The sequence below is a fragment of the Melozone crissalis genome, unplaced genomic scaffold, assembly GCF_028551555.1.
Source record: "Melozone crissalis strain CALT ecotype California unplaced genomic scaffold, PUWL_Pcris_2 ptg000023l_1, whole genome shotgun sequence".
NCBI lineage: Eukaryota > Metazoa > Chordata > Aves > Passeriformes > Passerellidae > Melozone > Melozone crissalis.
This window is the reverse complement of record NW_026535801.1, coordinates 3,711,803-3,735,747: the sequence shown is the minus strand read 5'-3', so window position 1 is coordinate 3,735,747 and position 23,945 is coordinate 3,711,803. Positions and strand designations below refer to the sequence as shown.

The 23,945-nt window shown below is 45.5% G+C and overlaps 1 protein-coding gene across 10 annotated transcripts in view; it reads left to right on the top strand.

The window, feature by feature from the left end:
- Positions 1-23,945, top strand: part of AGAP1 (ArfGAP with GTPase domain, ankyrin repeat and PH domain 1) — a 321,395-nt gene that overhangs the window by 142,059 nt on the left and 155,391 nt on the right. For 9 of the 10 annotated variants that reach the window (XM_054277889.1, XM_054277883.1, XM_054277881.1 and 6 more), the window contains 3 exons: positions 3,524-3,651; positions 9,493-9,648; positions 14,883-14,975. In XM_054277889.1, the coding sequence (XP_054133864.1) occupies positions 3,524-3,651; positions 9,493-9,648; positions 14,883-14,975 (377 nt within the window). The remainder of the gene's footprint in view (positions 1-3,523; positions 3,652-9,492; positions 9,649-14,882; positions 14,976-23,945) is intronic. The other variant, XM_054277884.1, reaches the window with a different exon arrangement.

The window sequence follows — 23,945 nt, the reverse complement described above, 5'->3', positions numbered from 1 at the left end:
TTCAGTCCTCTGCTCCTCATCCCAAGGGAATTCAGTCCTGTGCTCCTCATCCCCAGGGAATTCAGTCCTGTGCTCCTCATCCCCAGGGAATTCAGTCCTCTGCTCCTCATCCCAAGGGATTTCAGTCCTCTGATCCTCATCCCAAGGGAATTCAGTCCTGTGCTCCTCATGCCCAGGGAATTCAGTCCTGTGCTCCTCATCCCCAGGGAATTCAGTCCTGTGCTCCTCGGAGTGGGAGGGCTTTCTTGGGGAATCCTCAATTCCATGTGCAGCTCCCAGCACTCCTGCTCAGGGCTCCCTGAAAGCCTCATGGGCAGGCAGGGAGCAGGAGATGCTGAGGAATGAGTGGGTTTTTTCCCTAACAAAAAGCAGCGTTTGGGATGGAAGTGGCAGGGGGTGGGAAGGTTAATTTTGTTGTGGTGAGCTAGGTCAGGCATGGAAGGAGAGGCATTCAGGCCAGGAGCTTTCCCTCCCAACTCAGAGTGGGAATTTCACATGCTTTTGATTTTCAATGCCTTCAAGCAGAATACAACTCCCAGTCATTCTGGCTCGTGGAATTAAATTTAAATGTATAAAAAATAAGCGTCAGTCTCCCTCCAAGGCCAAATATTTGCTAAATATCAGTTTCTCTTTGTTTACAACTCTAAGTATCCATGGCAAATCCCTGTTTGTTTGCAGAAGAGTTCTTGACTTTGCGCATAAATTTTGTTTAGCTTTTCATTCTTCTGATGTATTACAATAAAACCTGTCCCCAACTGATAAATTGAGTATGTAAAAGTACAGACAATTCAACTGATTTTAAAAAGAGTTGAAATGCTTCTCAAACTCTGGATTATTTTTGATATCTGCCATAGATTAAGTAGGTATTCATCTGTTTTAAAAATATTTTTTAGAGAGTATAAAATTCAAATATTGTGTTCAGAAGCAGCTTGGGACAAAAATATCTCTGCTTTCTTGAATTTTTTATTCACTTCATAGAAGATCATTGTTCTGACAGAGCAAGGAGCTGAGAAATTTGGGCTGAATAATGGTTTATTTTGACCCCACCTGTGTCCAGTTTGAGGCCCCGAGCATAATGATGTGGAGTTGCTGGAGTGAGTCCAGAGGAGGCCATGAGGATGCTCCAAGGGTTGGAGCCAGGCTGGGAGAGCTGGGGGTGCTCACCTGGGGAGGAGAAGGCTCCAGGGAGAGCTCAGAGCCCCTAAAGGGGCTCCAGGAGAGCTGCAGAGGGACTGGGGACAAGGCATGGAGGGACAGGACACAGGGAATGGCTCCCACTGCCAGAGGGCAGGGATGGATGGGAGACTGGGAATTGGGAATTGCTCCCTGTGAGGGTGGGCAGGCCCTGGCACTGCCCAGAGCAGCTGTGGCTGCCCCTGGATCCCTGGCAGTGCCCCAGGCCAGGCTGGGCAGGGCTGGGAGCAGCCTGGTGCTTTGCTTGTGTTCAGTCACTGAGTTCAGACTGCCCTGGGTTTCTTCCCCTGCTCCTTCCCCTTCTTGCCCAGACTGTGCTGTGTGTGCCAGTGCTGCCAGCACCCCTGTACCCACACTGCAGGGAAGAGGTAAATATATTCCTTGGCTAATTATCTGTGCCGTGTGAGAGCAGGAGCTTTTGCACATGAGGTGGTTTTCATCCATGTGTGGTTTTTGTTCAGTTTGGGTCTTAATTTAGGTCTGTACCACATAGGATGAAGACAAATCCATGTGCATATGTTAAAATCTGACCTTTGGTTTGCTCTCTTCACTCGCTAATGTGGTTTAAAATATTTTAATATATAGCTTCCCAGGCCCCAGATCAATAACCCAATGGGTCTGAAATGACAGAGTGCTACGATATTCCCCTTTAATTTAAACATGATTAGCTGATGAAGGTTATGATCAATATGCTAGGGGAAGATAAATTAATTGATATCATCCTTTCAGGATGATAAGAGGCCTATTGGAGGTGGGATGTAACTAATGAAGCTGCTTCTTCATATATATGAGCCATTCTTTATCCAATGTATTCTCACTAAATCATGGTTATGCCATCATTCATTTACATGAAAAACATAAGCCACAGACCAGTTTGTTATTAAAATTGCATTAATTTGAGAAGAAACTATGCTTACACTGTCCCTGCCTGTGCTGTAATGTAGTGAGGGAAAATAATCTTGGAATTTACATAATTGTCCTTTTGTGTTTGCTGAACAAGACAGACTGGGCTCTGTTGGCTTAATTCCAAGGATTTCCTGGGGAACTTTTTAAGGAGATGCCAGTAAATGTCACTGGCTTTGGTGGAGGTGCTGCAAGTGACTGCAAATGCCTTGGCACAAGTTTTGTGAAGTGCTTCCCTTCATGGAGAAACCTGCATGCAAGGAAGCTGAATTTAGTTAGTGCCATTTTTGATTAGCCACTACACAAGTACCTGTTTCCAAAGCCTGAAATTTTGATTAGTTTTTCATTTGTGGCTCAAAAGGTAGCCATACATTTTATTTTTATGTATTTATGACATAAAAAAGAGCTCTTTCCAAAGGCTTTAGCTGAATTAGCAGCATGAGCTCAAGTTCCAGTGTGTGATGGGATGATTTCTGAAATGGTTTGAGTTGTTTAAATTGAAAGATTGTAGGAGAGGTTTGGAAGTTGCTGCATTCCACATTAGTTCTGTTTGATCTTTTTTTATTATGGGTCTGCCAGGCTGTGTATAGAGATGTTAATGGCTCTGATCCCTGTATCTGTTTGATAAATGCTGCTTTTTCTCCCATGCTGAAGAGAATGTCTTAATAAATTGAAAAAAAAAGAAAAAAGAAAAAAAAAAGGCATTTTTCCAGCTGTGCTGCTGCTGTGAAAGAATAAAAGCTAAAATTAGAACTAATGATACAGCTTCTTTCCATAAAGAATTTCACTGGGATGTGTGGTACCACCAATCTAGGTATTTATTCACTGTCATGAACCCTTTATCAGTTCTAATATTGCAGTTCTAATATTCCAGTTCTCTTTGGTTTGGGCTCCACAGTGGATTGCCCTGGTGCAATGGCTGATAAAAAAAAAAGGGAAATCCATCTTATTCCTTGGCAGCAGAGAGCAGGTATCTCCTGTCTGCCAGGAGAATATCCCAAAGAAGAATGGGAAATGTTTGCTGCCATGAGCTTTTATGGAAGACACAAGCCTCAGATGAGTCTCTCTCATCTGAGAGTGATGAGCTTTGTTAGTAGTGTGGGATCACAAACACAGAGGGGACTTGGTACAGAATTCCTGGTGTTGCTTTTTGTAATTTTTCCCTGAGTCCTGTGGTGCTCACGTGGTGGGATGAGACTTCTGGAGGCACATTTTCCAGAAGTCTCATTCCACCAGGAATGAGAAGGAGTCACATTTCCCAGCTGGAGTTTCCCGTGGAGCACCGTGGAAAACCAGCATCCTTCCCCTTCCCTGAACCACACTGAGCTTTTGGAGCAGGCTTTGGTGGTGCCCCTCAGTTTGTGTGTGCTGCTCGCTGTGTGTTTGCCCCCTGCCTGACCTGCCTGGCTGTTGTGTCTCCCCTCAGTGGCCCAGAAGATCGTTTCCACCAAGAAGAAGCAGCAGCTCTCCATCGGACCCTGCAAGTCTCTGCCCAACTCTCCGAGCCACTCCTCCGTGTGTTCTGCCCAGGTTTCTGCCGTGCATATCAGCCAGGTACAGACAAAATCAGTGCTTGGGAAAGGGGCTGATAAGCTGCTTTTCATCTCTGGTGTGTTTCCTGCCATTTCAAGTGCTCTCCTTGCTGCTGGAGAGGTAGCTGTCATTTTATTCATGCTGCCAGCGCTCTGTGGTTTGAAGTGATATTTGAATTTTTTTTTAAGATTGGCTTGAGTTCAAGAAACAAAGTAGCAAAGCAGAATAATTTAGCTTTAAAGCCTGCTTGGATTGATAAGCCTGCTTTGATCATTCTCATTGATACCCAGCAGCCTGCAGGCCAGTCATTACAGTTGCAGGATTTGCTGTGCTGTGGTTCAGCATCCCCTTGCTGTGTTTTTGGTGGTTACTCTCACTCAGCTGTGCTGAGCTGGTGTATCCCTGTGGTAGAGTGCTGGAATTTTACACTCAATGGTATTTTGAGAAACATGAGGTTAATACCAACTATTTCTGAACATTAACATATGGTTAACACCAACTTTTACCCACGTGTGTTGCATGCTCCCCTGTGTTTTCCTGACAATGCCCTTCCTCAGTGTCTTTGTTTTCTAGTGTCAACTGGGCTTGTCCCCAGCTGGGATGGATATGAACTGAATGATGTCAGGCACCCACAGCCATTCTGGTGTGGTTTTCAGTCTAAACTCAATAGTGCACAGGTTATTTTGCAGTCCTGAGCCAGCCATGTGAGGATTTGTTTTGGCTGTGGACCTTTGTCCCACACAGTGCCTGCTTTTTGGCAGAAGGGAGTAAATTGTCCCACTGGGTTATCACCCTAAAGATGCAGGTGCCAGTTTAGTCTGCAGAGTTCTCTGCTGTGACTTACTGAGTCCTGATCCAACCTCAGGCTGTGGCTGTGGCTTTTGCTGATGAGCCCAAAGAGAATGCTGGAGTTCAGCCCCCCCTTTCTAAAGCAAGTCCTGACTGAGGTGTGTTGCTCCTTAGAAGAGCCCTGGCACCTCCTGGTGAAGAACAAGTTCTCCCATGGGAGACCTTCACCCCTTTCCAGGTTTCCTCACCTGGTCTGTCTCTGACCACAGGCCCTTGGATCTCACCCTCTCTGGGGGCATTTTTTGTTAATGAAGCTTTTTTTTATGAAGGACATCAAATATCTGGGGGCTCACTGGCTTCCTACCCAAGTCTAGTGTGAAGGTCAACAGCAAACACCAAATTCTAGAGCAGTGCCATCACCTATGCAGCAAACTTCTTGCCAGTGATAAGAGCTGTTTGGGAAAATCAAGGCAAGGTAGCTTTTGTGATAAGGCTCCCTAGATTCCGTTCCAATAAAAGTGAAATAATGTTCTTTACTGCCTTTGGCAGGTGTCATAATTACCTGAAGGGGCAATTGCATCACCAGTCAAAGATGTCTCTCTTCTGAGACTGATGTCATGCCTAAAAGTAGAGGCCAGCAATCTGTTTCATGTCTTATCTCCTTTGTGCTACACTTAAAGGCAGTATGACCTTGTTTAAGGGAAGGAAGCTGAATCCTTATCCCAGACTTGAAAGAACTTTGCAACTGCAATTCCAAGTTTAAGATGATCTGGGGCAAGATTTGCCATCTCTGATCTTGGCTGGAAGACTGGCTGGTGTCTTGCCCTTTGGAACATCTCTCTTGGCGTAATGATGTTGCTGTGAAGATTTCCTCCATGAATCAGCCCCGTTAGCGGTGCAGTGCCCTGCCACTTGCATTCTCCACAGGAGCAGAGGCCTTCAGAGGCACTGCCTGCACACAGCACTTCAGCTAGAGTCAGATATTGTTCCTTCTCTGGTTGGATCATCCCGGGGATTGAACTCCTGCAAACTCTCCAGATGACTCTGCAGTCAAAAGCTTAGGCTTTAGAGAGGGAAAAAAAAGGTATCGAGTGTCACCTTAACCAGAGTAGTCCTTGGCATACCTTGGGGGGAATTGTAAGGCTCAGCACCATCCAGGGCTCCTGTGGTTTCAGTCTGCCACGTTGGGCAGGCTTGCAGCAGTCTGGTCTGGTGGAAGGTGTTGGAATAGGATCAGCCTTGAGCTCCCTTCCAATCCAAACCACCCTGGGATGCTGTGACAGACTGGCCTGTGTGCGTGGGTGCTTCTCCATCTGCATGCCCAGGAGTCTGAGGTGGTGCCTTCAGAAAATGAGATCCCTTCAGAAAATGCTCTCAGGAATATCTGTAGTTACATATTTCCACAGGCCTGTCCCACACAGTAACATGCTTCCTCTTCCAAAGACAAAATCCACTTTTCTTTGTAGTAGATGCTGCTTAATTCTCCTTCTGGCTTAGTTTTTAACATGTATGTCAGTCAAGGGAAAGGTTTTCCTTGAAAACCTTTTAAGTACCTCAGGTACCTCTCTTGGCTTTCAGGGCAGCACAGAAAGCATGGAAAGAATTTTATTCTCAAATCCAAGTATTATCATTCATGAGCATGATGGACAGAGCTGTTGTATGCTCCGTCAACAAGAGGGATGGTGCAACATTGCTTACATTCAGGTATTCCTGAGTTAATAACTCCAGTCACAGCCCACTGTCTGGCTTTTTGGAACACTTCAAGAGGTAGACTGAGCTGTTTAGAGGGGAAGAAATGTTATGCAGTGGATTGGAGGCCTCTTGTTGGCCACAGGGCATCTTGGAATAGGTCTTTAATTTACTTTTTACAGGTACAGACCAGTCACTTCTGTATCTCTCTGCTCTGTATGTCTATCCCTCTTTTCATTCTCACATTCCCCTGTGCCTTGACAATCTTCCTAGGCATGATATGCTTGTATACCATGCTAAGCCTAATTTCAAAGAAGAATTGAGTTCCCTTTTACTTCACAAAGCCCCACAGAACCATTCCTTTTCCCTACATTCATCCTGGTGCTAGAGGAGTTGCTTGTCCTTTACACCTGACATATCAGGAAGGCAATTTTAAGCTATTAACTTAGCAGAATAGTGCCAATAAAACAGTTCCAAAGGGCTGTTTCCTCTGCCCAGGCCCTTGGAAGTGGAGATCATCTGGTTCCCAAACCCCTGAGGCTGCTCTGCCCCTCCTTTGGTGCTCAGTGCCTCAGTGTGGGGCAGCATAACCTGCTCAGGGGTTACCTGCAGCTGGGCTGGGGATTGCACTGTTGGAAAAACAGCTGGAGAAGCCTCTGGCACATCAGCTGCTGTTGCTGTTGGTGTGGAAGGCTCCAGGCCCCTGTCAGGAGCTGTGCAGAGCCACAAGGGCCCCCTGAGCCTCCTTTGCTCCAGGCTGAGCCCCTGCCCAGCTCCCTCAGCCCCTCCATTCCCTGCCCTGGACACACTCCAGCCCCTCAGTGCCCATCCATGGGGACTGCAGTGCCAGGAGTTGTGTGTCCTGGTCAGCAGTGCCATTCTCCAAGGAGATTTCCATTGTTCCTGGGAAGATGTGGAGCTTAACAGCCACTACAGTGCTGCAGCTCAGGTGTGGCTGCCACACAAGCTCTCTCCTTACTACCTGTTGTAAACCTGTATGATGCATTATTCATGTTTGCACAATGCCTTCAGACAGTTTTCACTACAACACGATTGTCCAAAAACGTAAATTAAATTACTAAAAGCAAAGTGCAGTCAGCTTGGCCATCCATTATTTCATTCTGTGTGAGACCTGATTGTTGTTAATTAAGCTTTTTAGAAATTTTCTGGAATATTAAAACTAAAACTAAACAAGGAATGATAATGTATTTAATGCCACATATTTCACAGTCCTTTTGAATTTACAGGGCTGTTTCTAAGTAACCTGATATTTATCTAGAACAAGCATTGTAGATAGCTCCCTGTGAGGGTGTCAGACCCTGGCACAGGGTGCCCAGAGCAGCTGTGGCTGCCCCTGGATCCCTGGCAGTGCCCAAGGCCAGGCTGGACAGGGCTTGGAGCACCCTGGGACAGTGGGAGGTGTCCCTGCCCATGGCAAGGAGTTGGAATTAGATGATCCTTGGGGACCCTTTCAACCCAAACCATTCTATGGTTTTTGCAACCGTTCTCTCTGGTTGTGTTTCTCATTGTCCCAGCCAGTGGCTTATTTTGAAATCACCTCAGAGTTTTATTTCCAAAGTTGGAAATCCACTGGGCTTGGTGTGTGAGAAGAGAAGCATTGCCTGCAGGAATTCTTTTATAGAAACTCCCTGTGTCTTAGGGGAATAGAATATCCAACAGGTTTGTGTTTTCCTTTAGGAGTTACTTATAAATCATTTAGAAATCCAGGAGACAGCTGCAAAAAGTGTAAAATGATGCTATAAATTGATGAAGGATTTAAAAGATAAAATTGTAGGGAATCCTTCATGGTCTCCACCTGGAAAGTAGGCTCTTAGGGCATAAATCTGTTAATTTCAATTAAAAAAAATTAGATTTCTTTGCCACCCTTCTCAACTGCAACACATCCAGTGGTTTGGGAACAAGCTGCTACAGAGACAGGAAGAGCAAATGTGGGGTAATTGAGGCCACTTCTACCCAGCTTGTCCTGCTCATCTGTCCAGTGTTACCATTCTCCATTAGGACACTAAAAATGATCATTCCAGCTATGTAATTTCATCTCCTTTGTTTTGTACACATCTCCCAGTTCTGCTGTTGCTTCCTCTGGGACTTGAGAGTGTTGTAGGAAATGTCTCTGGCCCTGCCCTTGCAGTGCCTTCCCCTCTGCTCCCTGCTCTGGGAAAGCTGCAAGGACCAGAGGAGAGCTTGGGACATGCAGGATTTCAGCTGGGGCTGTAAGGGGTTGTCTCCTGCTTTTCCACCATCCTCACTGGTTACAGCTTGAGGTCCCCACCCCCAAGGAGCATGGGGGAAGTGCCATGAAGCATCTTTCTCCTCAGGAATTCTGGAAATACCCTCTTACCCCCTTTGCTCACTTCCTCCAGGAATCTTGACTGCTTTAAAGATGGCCTTTCCCCCTTCTCTGTGCATCCCAGACATTTCTTTTCCCTCCAGAATTACCTGTGAGTTACTGCCCAGCCCCTTCATCCACTGCTGCTCCATCCCCAGCAGGCGGAATGTTCTCTGTTGTCCTGCCCCAGTCCCCCATCAGCACACAGAGCATCTCCTCCTTCAGTGGTGCTTTTAGTACTTGTTTATGTCATGTCTAGAAAAAAATAATACTTTTTTCTTAATCACCTTTTGGTCCTTTTCATTCTGTCTGGTTTCCTCGCCTTCCTCCTTTCAGGAATTTGTTACCTCTGTTCATTTATTCTGTTATAGGCTCAAAGCTTTATTTCTTTCAGGACTAGGATGTAACATCAGAGTTTTGGCTGCTTCAAATAAATTGGAATCTCTTACTCACAAGTTTTGTATCTTTGCACCAGTGGCTTCAGCAAATCCTGTGCAGGGCCTGGAGTTGGACTCGATTGTCCTTGTGGGAGAGTCTGTGGTGCTTGGAATATGTGGGGATTTATCCAACCCCTTGGTAGCCATTTTACAACCCTGAATTGTTTTAATTTTCTTGATCAGCTCTCAATAATCTGGTGTCTCCAGAGTAGGTGTAACTCCATGGCACTGGGTATTTACAATTTAGTTTAGTAGAAATCCAGATTTGGAAGGTTTTCCCCAATGTTTGCTTACTTGTACACTAGAAAACAAATGAAACTGTTGCTGCCCAGTTAAGGTTGTACTGTGTAGAATGAAAATGTGCCTGCTGTATAAACAGAGCTATCTGAATATTCAAAACTAATGGTGGGGGAGATGTTCAAAGGCTTGGAATAGAAATGTGTGGAAAAGTGGCAGCAGGGCAGCCCTGCTGAGCCCCTGAGCCCTGGCTGCACTTCTGCATCAATCTGGAGTAAATCAGGAGTAAATAAGATACAGCTGTGGATTGTCATTGCTTGAAAGCAGCCTGCCACTGTTTAAAACTCCCTTTAATCCTTGCAGACCAGTAATGGAGGAGGGAGTTTAAGTGATTATTCCTCCTCTGTCCCATCAACTCCAAGCACCAGCCAGAAGGAGCTGCGGATCGATGTTCCTCCCACTGCCAACACTCCAACTCCTGTGCGCAAACAGTCCAAGCGCCGCTCCAACCTCTTCACGGTGAGTCAGCAGGGACACTGCCCTGGGGACAGCCTGAGCCTCAGCCAGGGACACTGCCCTGGGGACAGCCTGAGCCTCAGCCACTGCTGCCCTGGGGACAGCCTGAGCCTGAAACAGGGACACTGCCCTGGGGACAGCCTGAGCCTCAGCCAGGGACACTGCCCTGGGGACAGCCTGAGCCTCAGTCACTGCTGCCCTGGGGACAGCCTGAGCCTCAGCCAGGGACACTGCCCTGGGGACAGCCTGAGCCTCAGCCACTGCTGCCCTGGGGACAGCCTGAGCCTGAAACAGGGACACTGCCCTGGGGACAGCCTGAGCCTCAGCCAGGGACACTGCCCTGGGGACAGCCTGAGCCTCAGTCACTGCTGCCCTGGGGACAGCCTGAGCCTCAGCCAGGGACACTGCCCTGGGGACAGCCTGAGCCTTAAACAGGGACCTGCTGCCCTGGGCACAGCCTGAGCCTCAGCCACTGCTGCCCTGGGGACATCCTGAGCCTCAGTCACTGCTGCCCTGGGGACATCCTGAGCCTTAAACGGGGACCTGCTGCCCTGGGGACAGCCTGAGCCTCAGTCCCTGCTGCCCTGGGGACACTGAGCCTCAGTCCCTGCTGCCCTGGGGACACTGAGCCTCACCCCTCTGCTGCTGGGCTGCTCTGATGGCACAGGAGTGCTGCAACCGAGCTGTGGACTCAAAAACAAGAACATTCTGGAATTGTCATTGGGTGGTTCTGTTTGAGACTTAAACAGGAGTGCTTTTCCTAGGCAGAGAGGCTGGAGGTTGTTCAGCCTGGAGAGGAGAAGGCTCCAGGGAGACCTTAGAGCCCTTTTTAGTGCCTGAAGGTGCTCCAGGAGAGCTGGAGAGGGACTGGGGACAAGGATGGAGGGACAGGACACAGGGAATGGCTCCCACTGCCAGAGGGCAGGGATGGATGGGATATTGGGAATTAGGAATTGTTCCCTGTGAGGGTGGGCAGGCCCTGGCATTGCCCAGAGCAGCTGTGGCTGCCCCTGGATCCCTGGCAGTGCCCAAGGCCAGACTGGACACTGGGGCTTGGAGCAGCCTGGGACAGTGGGAGGTGTCCCTGCCATGGCAGGGGTGCCACTGGATGGGCTTTAAGCTCCTTCCCAAACCAAACTATTCCATAACTACCCTGTTCTGCTTTTATTACTATATACAATCAGTTTACTCTTTTCTTCTCCAGGGCTAAAAAGATGGAGATTAAAGTAAATTTTTTTTTCTTTCCAAACCCCCTGTTTTTTGCTTCACTGAGAGGCCAAAAATCCCCAAATCAAAAAAAATCAAATAAAAATTTGCCTGGTGCAATCTGACAGATCTTTGTTGTGCAGAAGTAGTTTTGGAGATGCTAATGAAGCCCTGAGTGAAGGTTGCCTTGGTTTAAGCCTCTTGCTGAAAGCTCTGGGATCTGTTGCAGGTGTAACTGTGGTTTGTAAGCAGTTTTTTGACAGGTCACACATGTCACAGCAAACTCAGAATGGCTCTGGGCTCTCATGTAACTCCCTTGGGGGCTGTAGCTACATGTTAGCTGTGTTTAGGAACCCACAACTTTCCTGTCAACATGGAGAATTTATGTATTTTATTCCAAAGGTGATATCATGCTCACTTCCCACATACAAACCTGTAAAAACCATTTCCTCAGACTGAGGGAAATCTGAGCTCTCCACCTTCAGCAAGTAGAACATTTTGGCACCATTTTGGAGCTCTGAGTGACAGCACAGAGCCCCAGGGATCCTGTGTCACTCCCAGCAGAGGTATTCTGATTTAAACCCACATCTCCCAGTCCTGTGAAGGGAGGGGAAATCATGCATTTGTGTTTGGGTGCAGATGAGTGCCTGGGAAAAAGAGTCCCAGCTTTGATGCCGATATTTGATAACAGCCGTGCAGATTCCTTCCCTTGGTGGGAATAACCTGGAGCTGGGTGGGAGAACTGCAGATTTCCCAGCCCCACTAGATGTCAGTGTCAGCCCAGAAACCAGCAGCGTCAGAGCTCAGGAAGCAGAGCTGGTTTGCTGCTGCATCCCTGCAAACATCACCATCCATCCATGGCCGGGCTGGAGGATGTGTGAGGGGCTGCCAGGGCTCTGCAGGTGCTCTTGGCATCTGGGAAACTGGGAATGCTTCCGTTTGGAGCAGCTGTAAATCTGAGAAAGGGAGGAGAGAAAAACAGACCCATCTACAGTCACAGGAAAGGGTGGAGAAGAATGTTAAGTCAGCTGTAAACAGACTAAATCTCTGGTTTGTGATAATTAGTGAGAGCCATATTTACTGACATGAGAGGGTGTTGATAGTTGTCTTAGTGTCTGATAACTGGGAAAAATAATAATAATTTGCCTTTGCAGATTTAGTTATGTCTTTTAAGGTGGGTGTAGTGAGGCTGTTTAATGAGTTGCCCTGTAATCTATGTGGTGAAGTACTTAACACCCACTCTGCTGTAACCCAGCTTCTGTGCCAAGTTACAACCTGGAATTATTTAATTGAATAAATAGACAACTACACAGAAACTGGTGGTTATGAACAGAGTGTGTAATTAAAGTATTTTACTGTTTAGCTCTGGGTTTCTTGCTGTGCTTCCCTTCCCAGTCACTTGTGCCTTTATCTCTTACAGAATCAGATCTATTTCTGTTTAATAATTGCAAATTACCCCTTGTTATCTAGCACAGGTAATCTGTTCAGTGATCTTTAGATCTTTTGTTGTTGGAAGAGGACTGGGCTAAGTAGAAAATATTTGATTCCTCTTAATTACAGTTTTTGAGTTGGAATAGGGATGAGAATTTTTAAGCATGTTCAGTGCATTAAATGCAGCATCTCATCTTTTTACATTGAGTATTAATGTTTGTTGTAAAGCTGTGGTTGCAGCAGCTGATTTTCCCCTTAAGTGATAAGATAGATGAAGTATTAGAAGAGTTTATGTCCTTTGTTTGGACAGTGTGATAACAGGACCACCAAATAATCCTGTATAGGGCAGGGGAGAATTTGAAATGCATTTATGAGGTTCACTGAGCTGATTCTGACCATGTCTGATCCCACACTGGGTGAGGGAATTTCTGGCATCAAAAGGTGCATCACCTTTCCCACATTCAGTGTTACCTGTTTTACATATTTACAGAATTCCAAGGGAGTTTTCCAGACTTAAAATGAGCTCCATGTCTCAGTATCTGCTGTTAGAGATGAGTATTTTATTTTTGGGGTGCTCAGCACTGTTGATCTGGGTCTGGTTGTGCCCAAACTCAGATGTGACATCTTGGGCCAAGTTTTATGTGCATTAATCTGTGAGTGACTTGCAGGGGAAATCACTCCAATGATATTTGTGCAGGTGCTTTAATTTTTCCAGACCTTTTTTGGTTTGCTGGCACCAAGTTTTCAATAGAACCATTTATTGTGTAGATGTGCCATCAGAAAAAGTCCTGGGAAGTACTGCTCCAGTGTGGTTTGGAGTGGATTTTTTTCTGCTAGGATATAAGACATATTGTGTGTGTCATAGGTACAAAAGCATAAAAGATCAGATTTCTGTTTCACTGCACAATTTATCTTTATAAATAGCGGAGCGTGCGAAGATTCTCCCCTGGAAACGTTAGGGATTCTGTGACTGGAGGGAATCTGCAGCTAGAAGGGAATCTGCCCAGCAGAAATCCCTACATTTCTGTACTTTTGGCATTTACCAGTGTTTTGCATGTAGGCTTTTCCCTTCCATGTGCAGCATGTGATTTCCAGCTGCAGTAACTTTTAGGGAATGGTGATGATTTAAAACCAGAAATGAAAAACAGCGTGTAGATATTCAGCCTGCATTTCAGAGGCAGGCTTCTTTCTCTAAAAAAAAGTCAGATAAAAAAGAAACATTCAAGTTGACAACTCCCCTCCCAAGGATTTGGGCACCTTCACTGAGTTTCTTTACAATGTCACTTACGGGCGCCTTGCGCCATTGAAGCTTTGTTTTGCCTCGTATTCTTGGGAAGTGGCACTTTGAGAGGCAGAAATCTGTCTTGAAGGACGAGGAACAATAGTTATCCTGCACGCTGGATTTCACCCCTCCCACTTGTTTTGCTTGCTTTCATTTGTTCTTTGTTTAATTCCCCGGCACGCCATTCCATTGCCCCCAACCATAGTAACTGGCCATCGCAGCCCGTTCCCGGCAGCGCGGCATCCCCGCTGCGCGAATGTGCTGCTCGTACTCGCTCCCCTCCCTCCCCTCACCCCCCCAGGGCAGCTGCTCCTGGGTTTTATTCTTCCTCCCACCCCTTTGTGGCACGGGGGAAAGGGGCATGAGCGATCCACGCTCCCGCTTCTCTCCTGATTTCGGCGTCTCTTCCCGCCGGAGCGGGCTCTGGCGCGGCCGCGGTTTGAAAGGCACGCGGAACCGTTTTCCCATTTCCCATATTGTGTGAGTAATGTTCCCATTGGAAAGTAATGGAGTGAAGTTGTCACTTGTCAGCGCAGTTATTAAGGAGGATGACTCTCAGGTCTTCTTTTTGTAATAAAATAAATCTGTCAAATTCACCGCTGCGCCCGTGCGTTCTGTCGCAATAGCGGGCTGCGATCTGAATAACTTCTTCACATTCCCAGAGAACTTGAGAAAGTCATGAAGGGAGCGCTGTGACATCACTCCTTCCAGCCTTGGAGGAAGCCAGGATAAAGCAACTCGGGTTTTAGACATTGGTAGAATTCTCCTCGTGCTAATTTTTTCACACTGTGTTCAGATAACTTTTTCCAGTCATTGGCTTTTCTTGCAGTTGCAACTTTCTAACCGTCCCAAAGCAGAAAAAAAAATAATGATTTGAAGTCCATATGGTCCAATCCAGCATTATAAAATCATATTTCCAAATAGTTGCTGACATTTCTAAGAGCCACACAGGTGTGAATTAAATCTATGCATGGCTATTTTAAATTTTTTTAATGAGGAGATGGCACATTCATTCCCCTTTGGAGCTGCTGTTGGAAACTTCAGAAATGTGTCCTCTGATGTTGTGGGTCTTCAGGCAGCGAAGCTGAAACTCTTTAAACCCAAATGCATTTCAAACTAGTGGATGGTTGAAATTTATGGGTGGTGGATGGGAAGTTTATTCATTTTCAGGATGGTTGTGTACTCATGTAGATTCAATTTTGAGCCTATATTTACCTGACACAGTATTTTTTAATTGCCCTGAAAGAAAAAAAAAGGCAAATAAAAGCATCCTCTGTGTGCATTTAATGGAGCACAAACTTTTCTTTTCGCTCTGCAGTCTCGGAAAGGGAGTGACCCAGACAAAGAGAAGAAGGTCCTGGAGAGCAGAACAGACAGCATTGGAAGCGGCCGTGCAATCCCAATTAAACAGGTAATGCCGAAATAGTTGTATTTTATTTTTTTTTTCTCTTGCCTGCTTTCCATAGTTGGGAGACAAGACGCACACCTCGGGTCCGGGCAGGCCGAGCGGCCGCCCGAGCTGCGTTTGATGTGCGCCGCTGATGAATGTGGAAGTCACTCACTTGACATCAATTAGGAGAGGTTCCTATGTGTATTAAAATAGGATCATTAGAATAAGAAGAGGGAAAATGTGACAACAGGCCTAATGAAGTGCAGTCTGCCGGCCTGCATATGGAGCGGGTTTCTAGGCTGTGCTGGCTTCAAAGCTGCCTTTGTAGAGGGGGCTTTGATTGGGCCGAGTGCTGCCAGGCGCAGGGTAAATCAGATCGCTCGACAAGAGCCCCTTGTGATGGCAGGAATAGCCTGATGTGGCCCTAATTTGCTACCACAGACGGACATCTGAACACAGTTTCAGGCTGCTCCCTAACAACGAGGCAATTAGTTGTGATAATCATGGCCGGTGTGTCAGCTGCGCGCTCTTGTTTGTAATTTGCTAATGAAGGAATTGTAACTTTGATTAGGTTCAGTTTCATTTAGACCTTATTATATAAGAGAACGTTTACAGCTGTAATGTGTGGCCTTAATTAAACTTTCTCATTACACAACAGGACTTGAAGCCGAGGATTTGTTTTGGTCTGTTTTTACTAGCCTAGATGCACTTTCATTAGCCTGGAAACTCGATGCTAAATTGTAGCTGGGAACACTCCTTTGAAAGGCAAAAGCAGTGCCAGCCTTGGATGGGAAGTGTTTGGGGAATGAGATGATTTACTTGCTCAAATGAAATGGCACTGGGTCCGTGTGCTTGAGATCTCCACATTCCCATGGAATGCTTCTCACACAGTTTCTCTGTCAGTGTTTCCAAGTGTTTACTCACGTGTTAGAGTTGCCTTGCTAGAGATGAGCTCCCTTTCTTTTCCACTTATTTTCTTTCCAGTTGTTTTGGTGCCTTTCCTGCCTTCCAGAAGCTCATTTGCCTCTCCTGATCTTCCCTCAGCCTGTGCCTTATCTGCCAGGCAGCCCTGGATGTCCTGTGTGGAGCTGGGTTTGCATATTTTGGGGTGTTTTGTGTTTTTCCTCTGTTTCTGGATGTGAGGAGGAGTTGATTTTGTACCCTCAGCTATCAGCTGTGATTCTTCTTCCTAAAGTCACTCTGAAAGACCTTTTGGGACCATCAGGCAGCAAAAATGCTGTGGTGTGTGAATCTCTAGTAGGCAAATTTTAATCAAGCATGCTGCAATCCAGAAGAGCAGTTTGAAAGCAGAGGAGTTCAGTATTTGGCTCTGCATTCAGGGGAGGAGATTCCAGGCATTTAAAACAAGCTGCAATTTTATTTTCCTACAGCTTTTGTATGGTACAGGATGGGTTAGACCGGCTGCAATCCTTTTGGGTAATGCTAATTAAACAAAAGTGCAGCTGAGAATGTAAAACTGAGGAATAGATGTGCCAGTATTTATTCCAGGCATACCTACTATTCTCTCCTAAAATGCTGTTGTATGGAAATTATTTGATTGAAAATACACTCATAGGAAGAGCATTGTAAGCTAAACATTGTGAGTGTGATTGTGCCACGGTGTGTTGTAAAGAAATATCCCTTACAATATCTGGAATTTCTGTATGGAAAAGCTCTCCTTGCAGCCCTGCTCGTGTACCAAATATGACCAATATTTTGGGAACGTGTCCCCCTTGTTACTAAGCCCAGTTATGGTAATTTCATTTTGTCACGTACAGGCCATTACCCACAAACCCTTGACGTGCAACTCAGCAGGTCCCTCCTGTTCTTTGGGGTGGGAGTTGGTGGTTTTTGCAGTGCTGCAGGGTGGCTGCTCCCAGTGGGATGTCACATCACTCTCAGATGTCAGGAGCAGAGATTTTGGAGGCCTGGTCAGTAGGGGTGGCTCCAGGTTGAGTTGCTGATACAGCCCCACGTTCTTGGGGGCTCGACAGGTGCCAGGTCCTGGGAGCTTGTGGAGTTTGTGAGGTCCCCAGGAGGAGGTGAGAGATGAGAATCTGACTCCATGTTCTCAGAAGGCTGATTGATTATTTTATGGTATTGTATTAAAGAATGCTATACTAAAACTGTATTAAAGAAAGAGAAAGTATACATCAGAAGGCTTAGCAAGAATGAAATAATAAAAACTCGTGACTGACTCTTCAGTCACCCTGTGACTGGTCATTAATTAATAACAATTCACATGGAACCAATCAAACATTCACCTGTTGGTAAACAATGTCCAAGCCACATTCCCAAGCAGCAAACACAGGAGCAGCAATCAGATAATTGTTGTTTTCATTTGTCTCTGAGGCTTCTCAGCTTCCCAGGAGAAGAAATCCTGGCAAAGGGATTTTTCAGAAAATGTGACAGTGACAGGAGTTCTCTGAGGCAGCAGAAATTCCTGCTGGGAAAGTTGGTGCCTTTTATGTCATGCCTTAACTGGGAATAAGACAGATGTGGAAGGGAACTTCTCAACCTAAAAATCTTCATGCTGCTGTTCTCCTTAAGATGAGAAACATCCTGATGTTTTCTGTGGCAAATGGAGTCACAGAGCCATAAAGGTTGGTAAAGCCTTGTAAGATCACCAAGTCCAGTGTTGGAACAAGCACTGCCAAGGCCACCACTAACCCATGTCCCCAAGCACCACATCCTCCTGGACTTTAAATCCACTGCCCTGGGCAACTGTGCCAATGCCTGACCACTCTTTCTCTGAAGAAATTTTTCCCAAGAGCCAACCTAAACCTTCCCTGGTGCAACTTGAGGCAGTTTCTTCTTGTCCTGTCTCTTGTTGCTTGGGATACTTGGGATAGAAGCAGAAATCTGCTTGCAGGCTGCAGCATTCCTAGGATTGCTGTGGGAGAACAAAACTCAACAATAACAACAACAACAAAAGCTTTACCAAAAGAACAAGCAAACAACAAAACCAAACCACACCCCACAAACAAATGATAAAACCTCCACTCAAAACAAGTTCCTTGGAGGCTGGAAATGTTCTGGTTTTGAGGAACAAGTGGAATCTGTCCCAGTGAAAGGAATGCTGATCATTCTGGGCCCCAGGAATGGACCTGCACAGCTGCCAGTGGGTTTGGGTCAAAAGAAGGCAGGAATTGCAACCTGCTCCTGCATTCCTGTTCTTGGTGCCTGAATCCCTGTGGGTTTAAGGGAAATCCCTGAGAGTTTGGGAGAGTTTGGATGGAACAACCTGGTCTAGGGCAAGGTGTCCCTGCCCATGGCAGGGTGTTGGAATGAGATGGGCTGGAAGGGCCATTCCAACCCAAACCATTCCAGGATTCCATGATGGAGGTGAAATTGTGAATAGCCTGCTTCCTTCCAAGGAAACACCTCATTCCTTCAGAGCAGCCTGGTGAAAAAGAGTTAATGTTCTTATTCTCTGTGTCCTTTCTACGTGGTAAAGCTGGTTTTTCACTGCAGTGCTAAATTTGGTTTTATTGGGCTAAGCCATATAAAACTGTCCTGATGGCCCTTCCTTGCTCCCAGCAGAAACCCAAAATGTAGGCAATGAAAAGCAGGTTTGTTTTTAAAGGGTGGCTGCTTGTTCTTGCCAAAATACTCTTAAAGTGAGTGAAATTTTGGGAAGGCAGGTTTCCTGGGGAGGTACCAGTACCTTGTGCATGCACAGCCACATCAGCATGTCTTAAATCCTGGACTTTAAAAAGATTCTGAGAACTGGGAATATCAGAAATTTTAAAAAATTACACAAAATTTCACTTGTGTGCTATTTAAAAATATTGTGCAAATCAGAGTCTGATAGAATCAGAGTCAGAAAAGGAGCAATCAGAGAAATCAGAAAAAGAGAAATCAGAGCAATATTGGCTTCAAGTTAAAATCCCCAGGAAGTTCTGTACTTCTGAGAAAGAGATGCTTAAACTAAGAATATTTAAGCTATTTTCTGTAGCATTGCTACAAATGCTCTTAAAGTGAGTGGCTTGGAAAATCCTCCCTCCAAACTCGTTTATTCTGGAAAAGAAATCTTGTTCCTGGTATCCTGAGTGAATATTTTGAAGCACACATTGGGCTGCCCACTTTTGGGGAATTGACTTTCTGGAATGGGAGGTTTTATGGTGTTTTGGGAAAATTACTTTGGTTTTTGTGGGTTTGGGAAATCTTTATCAGTAGGGCATATTCAAATTAAAAAAAAATGCACACAACAAGAAAAATAAAAGCAAGAAGCTCAGCTCAGCGGTGAGGGGGCTTGTCATGTATTAATTTTTCATTGCTGTGGAGAATTGTACATACATAATCACTTGATTGCAGTGGGAGTTAGCGAGCTCCTATGGTGTCATTTGCATAAATCTTGTTAAGTCAATGGCAGTTAATGAAGTACAAATGAGCCTGGAGAAGGTGACATGCAAATCGTGGGTGGCAGATGGGAGGTCTGTTTTTGGGATGGCAGCTGTGTGCTCTTTCTTTTTTTTTTCCTTTTTTTTTTTTCTTTTTATAATTTTTATTATTTTTTCCCTCTGTCCTGCCCCCATCCCCCCCAGACTGGAGTGTAAATAAATACATCAGAGCTGGCCTTGACTTCCTGCTCCCAGCCCTTCTTCTCTTTGCCCTTTGCACTTAATCACAGATGCTCACATCACTACATACTCCAGCCATGTAACCTTGGCTGTTGTTTTACCAAAAACTGGCCAAAATCAGTGTTTGCCACATTGCCTCCCCCCTTGGCTTACCCTGGGAGGTGCTGCCCCTCTCGTGCCCCCAAATTGCTGCATCATTTAGGGATGACAAACTGCAAGCCTGGCTTAGAAATAAATGTTCTAATGGTTAGTGCTGTATTGATGACACAGTGAAAAATTTGCCATCCATGACTTGCAAAGGTGAACTTCAGAATCCATTCCCTTCCCTCAGTTTGCAAATGGCTGGATTAATGGAGAAAGTGGAATATCTTATTCAGGCTTTACTTTTAGGTGATATTTCAAATGACCTTCTTTGCCTGCCAGCTTGGCATATTTAAGTACATTAAAGTAATCTTAATGAAATTAGGTATTTTGTCTTTTTTTTTTTTTTTTTCCTTTACTCTGACCTAAAAATGGCAAATATTTTTTATCTCAAGGCACGGGGGTGGCACCACTGATTTGCTGTCCATGAACAAGAGTTTGGTTCCTTGATGTACAAGTTACAGTTTTTCCTTAAGATGGGCATAAAGAAAACTCCCACTTCCCAATGTCCATTTTAATTTCATTTTAAAAATCATTAAACTCGGCAAAGGTAACTTTGAAGATGCTCTCATCAAATGTCAAACCTGGCATAAAAAACCTGTCACTTCTGCTCAGCTCCTTGCAGGTGTAGGTCAGTGTTGCTTCTTTTTTAGTAGTGATTTTCTACTTCCTCTGCCTCACTACTGATTTCCTAACCTCATTGTTGAGTAGGTTGCTCCCTAACCTCATTTCTGTTCGTTTTTAGCCCTAGCTGGGATGTTTAAACATCAGTTACACAAACCTTGCATGGAATAGCACACAACACTCTTGTTATGTTGCTCCTTCATTGAAGCAGAGAGATCATCCTACCTGAAACCTGTTTTCCCTTAAAATACCCACAGCTGTCTGTCCAGCTGTGGGAGCATTTCAGCAGGAATGGCAGTGAGTGGGAAATGGCTTCTGAAGAGGGATCATTGCTTCTTCCTCTGCCTCACTACTGATTTCCTAACCTCATTGTTGAGTAGGTAACTTCCTAACCTCATTTCTGTTCATTTTTAGCCCTAGCTGGGATGTGTAAGCACCAGTTCCACAAATCTAGCATGGAATAGCACACAACACTCTTGTTATGTTGCTCCTTCCATTGAAGCAGTGAGCTCATCCTACCTGGAGCCTTAAAATACCCACAGCTGTCTGTCCAGCTGGGGAAGCATTTCAGCAGGAATGGCAGTGAGTGGGAAATGGCTTCTGAAAAGGGATCATCTCTTTCTTCCTCTGCCTCACTACTACTGATTTCCTAACCTCATTGTTGAGTAGGTAACTTCCCAACCTCATTTCTGTTCATTTTTAGCCCTAGCTGGGATGTGTAAGCACCAGTTCCACAAACCTTGCATGGAATAGCACACAACACTTGTTACCTTGTTCCTTCACTTGTAGCAGTGAGATCATCCTACCTGAAACCTGTTTTCCCTTAAAATACCCACAGCTGTCTGTCCAGCTGTGGGAGCATTTCAGCAGGCACGGCAGTGTCTGGGAAATGGCTTCTGAAAAGGGATCATCTGCCACATCTGCTCAGTCAGAGTGATGTCCTTAGTCATCCTCACTCCCACAAGAGCACCCCAGTGCTCCAGGCAAGTGTCACATCCAAGACTGGCTGTCCTCACAAGCAGCAAATGCTCTTTGCTCTTTCCTGGCTGCAAATGTTTACTTGGAGCCCACCAGAAGAGAGAACAAACAAGCAGTGATCTTAGCAGCTCTTCCTGCTTAATTCATCTGACTTGACAGGGTGAAAAAAGCCATCCAGAGGAGCAGGACAGACAGATGATGCTACAGCCACTGGTGCCAGGGCTTATCTGATGGCTTCTCTCTTCCCTCTGAGTTCACCATCAGGTTGTGCTTTGAAATAAAAGTGGCTCGTGCAGGCAAGAGCCAAAAGCATTTCAGGAGGAGGATGGCAGCAAACATGTGGAGGGACACAGAGCCCAGATTTGCTTCCATTCCTTACAGCTGTGTGTTTGTGCACTGAACCCCCTGTTCCACTGCCCACAGACACACCCAGCCCCCTGTGCTGCTGCTTCTGCTCCAGAACACAGAATCCCAGAATGGTTTGTCTGGGAGGGCCTAAAGCCCATCCAGTCCCACCCCATGGCAGGGACATCTCCCACTGTCCCAGGCTGCTCCAAGCCCCATCCAGCCTGGCCTTGGGCACTGCCAGGGATCCAGGGGCAGCTGCTCTGGGCAGTGCCAGGGCCTGCCCACCCTCACAGGAACAATTCCCAATGTCCCATCCATCCCTGCCCTCTGCCAATGTGAACCCACTCCCCTTGTCCTGGCACTCCTTGTGAAAGGTCCCTCTCCAACTTTGTCCCCTCAGCTCCTGGAAGGAGCCTTCTCCAAAACTCCTCCTGTTTGTGTGTTTCCTTCCTGGTGCTCAGGTAGGTTTGTGGGCTGCTGGTTGCAGGCCAGGGTTGGGAGTCTCCAAGGAGCAGCTCTGCCAAAGTCAGAGCTGATGTGATTTACAAGGAACTGGCAGATGACATGGTTTGATTTATTTATCTGCAGCGTGAGGTGTAATTTCCTCTGTCACACGTCTGTCTAATCACAGTAATCAGTCTCCAGATCAGCTTGTACAAACACCAGGGTATGGTTTTGAGCCAAATACTCTTAGTGCTGAAATCTTCTGTGTAATTCCTCTGCAATTGTTTATAATCAGAACATACACATTTTGCTGGCTTTTTTTTTTTTTTAATTAGCTGATTACCAGTTATAAAATGTTTTGTACTCACCGTGGTTCTGTAAATTGTTAACTGGTTGCTACCAGTATAATTAAATATTTCAGAGCACTTGGCTATGGCTGCATTGAACTGTGAAGAAATAATGTTATATAGCCAATCAAAAAGAGATACTTGTAAACTCATTTAAAGCGTCAGAGTGTGTTAGGACTATCATGGTGATGCTTATTGCAGGAGAAATTAAAGATACAGTTTTGTGCTAAGAGGCAATACAGAAATTAGTTCCTGAATTAGTTGTTAATTGATTTGGTAATTCCCTGGGGTCTGCATGCTCTTTTTTCCTTTTTCGTTGTTGCATTCAGTTAACAGTGACTATTCCCAGTGCACTTGAAATATTTTTTCCAATTAGATCAAATGTGCCCCTACATCAGAAGAATGGCTTCAGCTCCATGTACCTGCCTGGAATAATGTTTCATTTGACTGTGAAAGCCAGGTTTGTGGGTTTTTCCACTTGATGAGTTGCAGATACCATCCCAAGAAAAGCTGTAGTCCTTAGAATTTGCAACAAAATAGCAGTGAAAATCTCTTTGGGACATGTGGAGCTGGGAGCTCCTGGTGTTAAACCCTTCCCTTGCCCAAGGATGTGGTTTCAGTCCAAGGGCATGGCCCCTTCTGCCCCTTGGCACAGCAGGCAGAGCTGGGCACGAGCCTCAGCCCCTCTGATTGAGAGAATTCCTCTTTTTCCTCATGCATCCATTTGTCCTGCTGTCCATCTGCTCCCTCCTGCTTTCTGGGGTTCACTGCTTTCCCCTCCTGCCATGTCTGAGGGTTCCAGGAAGGAGCTGGGGTTTGGTCCTTTGGCTTATCGAGATTGAATTTTTAATATGTTTCTTTTAATTAGTCTCCTTATTTTTCAGAGTCCCTAAAACATGGGTTTTCTGTTTCACATCTGATAAAATGTTGTTATTTTATCTCTAAATGCTTAAAACACCCAGGACTGTCATGCATAAAATACCCAGGACTGTCATACTGTGGTAGTCCCAACCATTCTTAGAGCAAGGTGAGCCCTCTACAGCTGTTCACAGGTGCACTTAAGGGTCCATAAATGAAATATTATCAATGAACTTCTCACAGAAATTAACTTTCTGTCATGTTTTTTTACTTCCCATGGCAGTGACCTGGAGCCACGTGTGTATTTAAATGTTTATTAGTGTTGATTTGGGCAGGGAGCACACGATTTCAAACACAATATTCCATTTATTTGAGTGACCCAGCTTTCAAAGTGAGCAAAGGACATGTAGGGCAATGATGGAAGGTAGCCAGATCACCAACTTCAAAAACAGAGGGAAATGTTGTGTTTTATAAATGTGTTTCCTAAATTTTTATATGTTAATGCCATAAGGGGTCATAATTGCTTATGGCTGCCAATAAGGAGTGTTCAACTCCATCCTCCTTATTTAATTAATGATTTACTTCAAATCCTGTCCAAATGCAATGCTCTTGATGTTTTGTGAAAGAGCCAGGGGCAAACCTGTGGGTTTGAGTAGCAGCTGATGATT